This window comes from Oryx dammah, unplaced genomic scaffold (assembly GCF_014754425.2).
Source record: "Oryx dammah isolate SB20612 unplaced genomic scaffold, SCBI_Odam_1.1 HiC_scaffold_17, whole genome shotgun sequence".
Taxonomy (NCBI): domain Eukaryota; kingdom Metazoa; phylum Chordata; class Mammalia; order Artiodactyla; family Bovidae; genus Oryx; species Oryx dammah.
The window spans coordinates 75,543,946-75,551,075 of NW_024070201.1; the positions used below are offsets into that span (position 1 = coordinate 75,543,946).

General features: G+C 41.1%; 1 protein-coding gene across 1 annotated transcript; it reads left to right on the top strand.

Moving 5' to 3' along the window:
- The first annotated feature begins 1,375 nt into the window (after positions 1–1,375).
- On the top strand, positions 1,376–5,421 carry LOC120875969 (olfactory receptor 4B1-like). The gene is made up of 2 exons (XM_040257705.1): positions 1,376–2,271; positions 5,382–5,421. Exons 1-2 carry the CDS (start codon positions 1,376–1,378, stop codon positions 5,419–5,421), a joined length of 936 nt encoding a protein of 311 aa, XP_040113639.1.
- The last annotated feature ends 1,709 nt before the right edge of the window (positions 5,422–7,130 follow it).

Consider the following 7,130-nt stretch of genomic DNA (forward strand, 5'->3'; position numbering starts at 1 on the left):
TCAAACCTAACATGGCAGCCTAAGAAACAGAGTCCTGTATGAGAAAAGTTTGGAATCGTGGTGAATGGAAATGTTTCCATGATCGCTTGCATCCCTGGGGTTGAAGCCTTTCCATCTTTTATTCTTTTCTTTTTTTCCCCTATTTTTATTTCTTTTTCTGTTTTGTAAATAAGTTCATCTGTATCATGTCCAAAGCTATAGTTTTTGAAAGTTTTAGTATAAAATCAGAGAGAGCTCAATTCAGTTCAGTTGCTCAGTCATGTCGGACTCTTTGCAACCCCATGGACTGCAGCATGCCAGGCCTTCCTGTCCATCACCAACTCCTGGAAATAAGGGGAAGGATAATGGGATAAAACTTAGAAATTCAAAGTATTAATACTATTTCATTCTTATGTCTCATGGACTTTATGTGGTGAAAAAAGTCCTAGTTGGTTAGCTTAATCTGGAAGATAATTTTTTGAATTACATGACATTGTTGGCTTGAGGTGGTATCATGATCTGTATTTCTTCCCTCTAGTTTGGGGTTGTATAGATGTGTAAGTGGTGTCAGTAAGTATGTTCCAGGGATGTAACTCAGAGAGAAATTCTCTACGAACCTGGAAAAAGAATAAGGAGGCTGGCCACGCATAACAATGCTATCTAAGGACAAGCTCTGTGAGTTCATGATCTGTCAGTGGTTTGAGCAGAGGGGCACAGGCTTTGAAAGTAATAGTGTAATGATGGTGACAAGCTAGTGGACTGAATTATCTCCAATGTGTTTGAGCATTTGTCATAAGAACATAGTTATTGAAGATGCGAGACTGGAGAAGGAATCTGACCTGAATAGACTGAGGACTGGCAGAAAGAAGTGAAGAAATCAGGACAGAGACCTTTTGGAAAAAGGTAGAAATATCAAGGGAAGATGATTCCGAGGCAGCGATAAGGGAAAAAGAAACTTAAGAACAGAAATGTCTCATGAAAATTCCCCAGTAGGAGAGAGCATTCAAAATGCAATGAAGTAAAAAACACTAAAAAATGCAAAAGGATAGTAAAACTAATCTCTGAACTTAAATGATTCCCTAAATTCAGAATATCTTATAATGGACTAAAACGAATTGTGGCTACAGTCAGAAAGTCTGGTTCTGAGTCCCAGAATTCACTACTTTCTGTGTGATCGTGGGTAAATAGCCAATTCTCTGAGCCTTAATTTTCAGATATATAAACTGTTCATGCTTAATACGTTCATACTGGCTAAATGAGTGATATCATAGTAAGTGTATTATAATATTGTTTGCACTGCCCAACATGCTATATATGGAGTGAATTCATTATGATCAGTGTTCATTTTATTACAGGGCTCTCAGTAGCTCTTATCCAGCATGCCTGAAAAGATTCCATGGCGAGGACCAATAATGTGACTGAGTTAATTATCAGCGGTCTTTTCCAGGATCCAGAGGTGCAGAGAGCATGCTTTGCGGTGTTTCTGCCCGTGTACTTGGCCACGGTGGTGGGCAATGGCCTCATTGTTCTGATGGTCAGAGTCAGTAAGAGCCTGCGTTCCCCCATGTACTTCTTCCTTAGTCACCTGTCGCTGGTGGAGATCAGTTACTCCTCCACTGTTGTCTCTAAATTCATCACAGACTTACTTGTCAAGATTAAGACCATCTCCCTGGAGGGCTGTGTGGCTCAGATATTCTTCTTCCACTTCTTTGGAGTTGCTGAGATCTTCCTGCTCACGGTGATGGCCTATGACCGCTACGTGGCCATCTGCAAGCCCCTTCACTGCACAACCATCATGAGCCAGTCTCTGTGTCACCATCTGGTGGCTGCTTCCTGGCTGGGGGGGTTTGTTCACTCCATGGGGCAGATCATTATTACTCTCCAGTTATCCTTCTGCAGTCCCAACGTGATTGACCACTACTTCTGTGACCTCCATCCCTTGTTCAAGCTTGCCTGCACTGACACCTCTGTGGAGGGGGTCATTGTGTTGGCCAACAGTGGATTAATCTCTGTCTTCTCCTTCCTCCTCTTGGTGTCCTCCTACGTTGTCATCCTGGTCAACTTGAGGAACCATTCAGCAGAGGGGAGACGCAAAGCCCTCTCCACCTGTGCCTCTCACATCACGGTGGTCGTCTTGTTCTTTGGACCCGCCATCTTCCTCTACATGCGGCCCCCCTCCACCTTCACTGAGGACAAGCTGGTGGCCGTGTTCTACACGGTGGTCACCCCCATGCTGAATCCCATCATCTACACACTCAGAAATGCAGAGGTGAAAGTTGCCTTGAAGAGGTTGTGGGGCAGGAAAGTTAACTCAGGGGTGGAACCTTAAACAACTGAGCATGCATCTGGTGACTAAATAAAAGTGTGATTTTAGTGAACTATGAGGAACAGAGCAAAAGTTCACCTATTCACGTTTTTTTTGGTTGTATTTTCGGTGAGGGCTTTATATTCCATAAAATAAATCAGATGTCTTTCATAGCCCTCTGTATTTTGGAGAAAGTTGAAAATTGAGCTGCATTGCTGTTTTCCTTTGTGTTCAATAGTATACAGGGCATAGACTGTAGGGAGGGGTCACCTGGATTGGAACTCCCACTCTGTCACCTTCTACCTGCCAACTCTGGGTTCGTTTACTTTACTTCTCAGTGTTAGTGTGCTGTGATGTGTGGCAAGTTGTGGCAGTGGGAGACATAAGTTTATGTTTTATTCTTTCCCTCTATCAATGTGCTCTTGTGGGAATCCCTGGAAGGCTTTTCTATCAATACTTCATTTTAGGTCTAGATAGGGAGTATGGGGGAGAAGGAAATGGAAACCCACTCCAGTATTCTTGCCTGGAGAATCCGATGGACAGAGGAGCCTGGTGGGCTGTGGTCAATAGGGTTCCAAAGGGTCGGACTTGACTGAAATGACTTAGCGTGCACAGGGAGTTTGGGATGGGCATGTACCAAGTGCTATATTTAAAATGGATAATCAGCAATGGCTTACTGTAGATCACCTGCAGCTCTGCTCAATGTTATGTGGCAGCCTGGATGGAAGGGGCATTTGGGGAAGAATGGATACATGTATACCTATGGCTGAGTTGCTTCACTGTCCACCTGAAACTATTGCAACATTGTTTGTTAATCAACTATACCCCGGTACAAAATAAAAATTTTAATAATGTTAAAAACTGAAAAACCATTACTAAGAACATAACTATTTCATCTTTTCTAGTAAGTGAAAATATTTAAATATCTCCCATCTCTGTGACAGCCGCACTCAGCACATCTGTCTCATCCTTTCATATACTGTTATAGATGGCTTTTCAAGCCAGTATGTATAAACTTGATCAGTTAAGTTTGTCAAAGTTCACTTGGCAGGAATCATCTTATCAGCTCTTGACAACTCTATATATAATTCTACCATAGGAGAAGGTTTTTCTCTCCGATTTTTTTTAAATGGAAAAAAATATGAAGGCAATTTTTTAGGAATGCATCTTCTCAAATATCAACCCTATTAAAGTTGCCTATTTCTTAAAAAAAAAAACAAACAAAAAAACAACAACTTAATTTTAGTTTTCCCCCTTCATTAACCTGAATCCAATGCCTCAAATTCCACAGTAGGAGCTTTGTTTGTAGAAGTAGGACGTTGTTAGAATGGAAAGGTCTGTGGAAGGTGAAATATAATAAAGCTATGATTAACCCTTCACCCGGACTTCCCAGGTGGCTCAGTGGTAAAGACTCTGCCTGACAAGGCAGGAGACGCAGAAGAGGAGGGTTTGATCCCTGGGTCGGGAAGATCCCCTGGAGGAGGAAATTTCAACCTGCTCCAGTTTCTTGCCTGGATATCCCACGGACAGAGAAGCCTGGCAAGCTACAGTTCATGGGTTTGCAGAGTCGGACATGACGGCAACTGAGCAGGCATGCAACCATGCACATCTTTTTGTTTTCAAACTTGTAATTTTGTGTAGGAGTAAAGCAGATTAACGATGTTGTGATAGTTTCAGGTGTACAGCAAAGACTCAGCCATAAATATACAACCATTCATATCTTCATCCGAATAATTTTACAAGACCCTTTCTTTCTAGACAGTTGTTGTCTGTGCATTGAGTTATGTGCTTGTGTGTGTGAGTGTTAGTCACTCAGTCGCGCACGTTGCCTGTTTTTGTATGACCTGTGAGCCAAGAAAGGCTTTTACATTTTCAAATGGTTGAAAAAATTAAAGTAAAATAATATTTTGTGACACATAAAAGTTGAATGAAATTTAAGCTTTATTGCCCACAAATAAGTTTTATTGGATTACAGTCAAGCCCTATTATTTTACTCTTTTTATCTATGGCAGCTTTTGCGTTGGAGTGGCATGGTTGCATAATTATGACAGAGACTGTGTGGTTTGCAAAGCCTATATTTTTTCTTTTTTTTACATATGAAATTCTTATTTATTTATAAATTAATTTTTATTGGAGTAAACTGCTTTATAATGTTGTTAGTTTCTGCTGTTCAGCCAAGCAAATCAGTCCTATGTATACATATGTGCCTGCTTTTTTAGGTTTCCTTCTCATTTAGGTCATCACAGATCAGTGAGTAGGGTTCTCTATGCTAAACAGTAGATTCTCACAAATTACCTATTTTGTGTAGAGCAGTGCGTATACGTCAATTCCAGCCTCCCAATCTGTTCCACCCCTCATCGTCTCTTGGTAACTATAAGCTTGCTGTCTACATTCATGACGCTGCTTGCAAAGCCTGTATATTTTCTATGTAGCACTTTACTGAACATGTTTACCAGCCCCTGGCTTAAGCCATAGTAACATTTATTGCTTACTCAGCAAGAAGTTGGGAGGTCCATGGTCCCAGGGTTGTTGTGTTATTCCCACGATGCCCAAGCCCCTTCAGTTCTCTTGGCTGGCCCCTCATGGCTGCAAGACGGCTAAAGCAGCTCTTGGTATTACATGCTCACATGTAAGAAGGGAGGGGTTTTCATTTCATTTCAGAAAACAGTTCCAAGGTCTTTTCCAGAACAATTCTTATTTTGTTCTTATTGAGCAGAACTAGGTTATATATCTATCCCTGGATGCAAAGGAGCCTGGAACAGTAAGTAGTGGTATAAACATCAAAAGGGTGAGCTGACCAATTCACATCTTTGTTTGAACTTGCAAAATGGCTTTTCTTAAGGTGAAAGTTGTGTAGTACTATCCCTAATTCTTAAAGAATCTGTACTTTTTATATAATGGTGGAGTTTAATCAGAGCTAGGCAAGTGTGGCCATAGTCAGTGGGTTAATCTTCACCAGGTTAGAAAATAACATCAGCCTTTCTTGAAAATGTATAACTTTAGGTGAGCAAATAGTCTCATACCACAAACATTTTAACAAATGTATTTTTCTGTGATGCACATTCATAGACTCATGTTAAAAACTCATCTTCCTTAGATGTATTAAACTGAATCCTTCAACAGAGAAAAGAGTTTGACTTACAGCCTTCCACAGAAGCTTAGTGATGAGATGTACAGAATAAGTGTAGATTTTCTTAAATATTTTGAGCTTTTATGTAATTATTTGTTAATGTTCTTCCTAAATGTTTTTAAAAATATAATGGATAATAAAAAAATGATAATGGTTAATTCAGAGTTTGCACTCTCAAAAGCAATTATTGGGTTGGCCAAAAAGTTTGTTTGGGTTTTTTTCATGACATCTTATGTTAAAACCTGTAAAATAATTAAAAAAATATATGGTCATAATAGTCTCTTAATCACTAGTTGAAACTTGGCATTTTGTTTCAGCTTTAATTTTAATCAGGCTAAATTAATGACAATTATGTTTAGGACTGGTAGAGAGCACGCTGATCTTACAAAGTGTTATTATACCATTTGTAAAACTATTCATGACAGAAAATTTAATACAGATGAAGCCAAAGCAGAGTAATAAACTCACATGTAGTGTTTTCAAACCAACATCCAGTTTAATATTGGTACAGATCAGTTTGGAAAGGTTTTGTTTCCTTCTGAGCAGGGCATCTCAACAGCAGTTGCATTGTGATTTTGGCTCAGATAACCCTTGCTGTGGCGGTAGGGGCTGTCTTCTGCATTGTAGGGTGTTAGCATCTCTGGCCTCTGTCCAGTTCAGTTCAGTTCAGTTGCTCAGTCATGTCCGACTCTTTGAGACCCCATGAATTGCAGCATGCCAGGCCTCCCTGTCCATCACCAACTCTTGGAGTTAACTCAAACTCACGTCCATTGAGTCGGTGATGCCATCCAGCCATCTCATCCTCTGTCGTCCCCATCTCCTCCTGCCCCCAATCCCTCCCAGCATCAGAGTCTTTTCCAAAGAGTCAACTCCAGTAAGTGCCAATAACACCGCATTCCCACACAGGTAGGAAATGAAAGTTTAAAAATGTCTCTAGATGTTGCCACGTATCCTCTTGGGGGCAAAATGACCCATGGTTGAGAACCACTGTTCTGTAGCCTCACTTCATCCACACCAAAGGCCGGGAGAAGGGCCGGCTCAGTTTCTGACGTTTGTGGTCCATAATTCCTTGAACCCATCCTTGGGATGGTGTCATATGTAAAACCACATAATTGAGTTCATAAGCAAGAGCTGGATCTAATTGCCCTCAGAACAGCATAGAGCCCCATAGCCTAAGTGCTCTGTGAACACTGGGTAAAATTAATTTAATATATTCCCTATTGATTTCTGAAGTTATGTTACCTACAAGAAAGTTTGAGAGGTTGGTATCCAGGTCCCGCTTCCCATGAGGTAGGTGCCTGATGAGGAAGGGGAAAGGCATGGCTCTCTGGGGACCAGTCTTCTCTCATTTGATCATAATGCACCCCGCTCCACCCCCAGTATCTCTCAGCAGAGTGAACTCAAGGCTGAGCTGCCAGAATTCTTATTTCTCTGTGGAACATCTGAGAGGCAAGTCTACTGTGTTCTTGTTTTTAATCAGGTGGAATAGACTTACTGGCTTAGTCTCAGCATTCCTAAGGCTGCAGGGAGAGCAGATCCTCCATCTGGCAACTCCTGAGATCTACGAGCTCTGGCACATAACTTGGCCTTAATGCTTGGAGACTGAATAACTGGGAAACCTTCACGAGCTAATGAATGTTCTCAGGACACTATTTTGCTCTCTGGGATCAGAACAGATGAAAGGAACAGTGGTGAGACAGCAAAGGCCCAGAAACA

What these genes read in the sequence shown, in the direction of transcription:
- LOC120875969 (XM_040257705.1), top strand. Translation starts at nt 1,376, where the DNA reads ATGGCGAGGACCAATAATGTGACTGAGTTAATTATCAGCGGTCTTTTC. An exon ending in AAAGTTGCCTTGAAGAGGTT is followed by an intron (nt 2,272 to 5,381) that starts GTGGGGCAGGAA and finishes CATCTTCCTTAG; the next exon opens with ATGTATTAAACTGAATCCTT.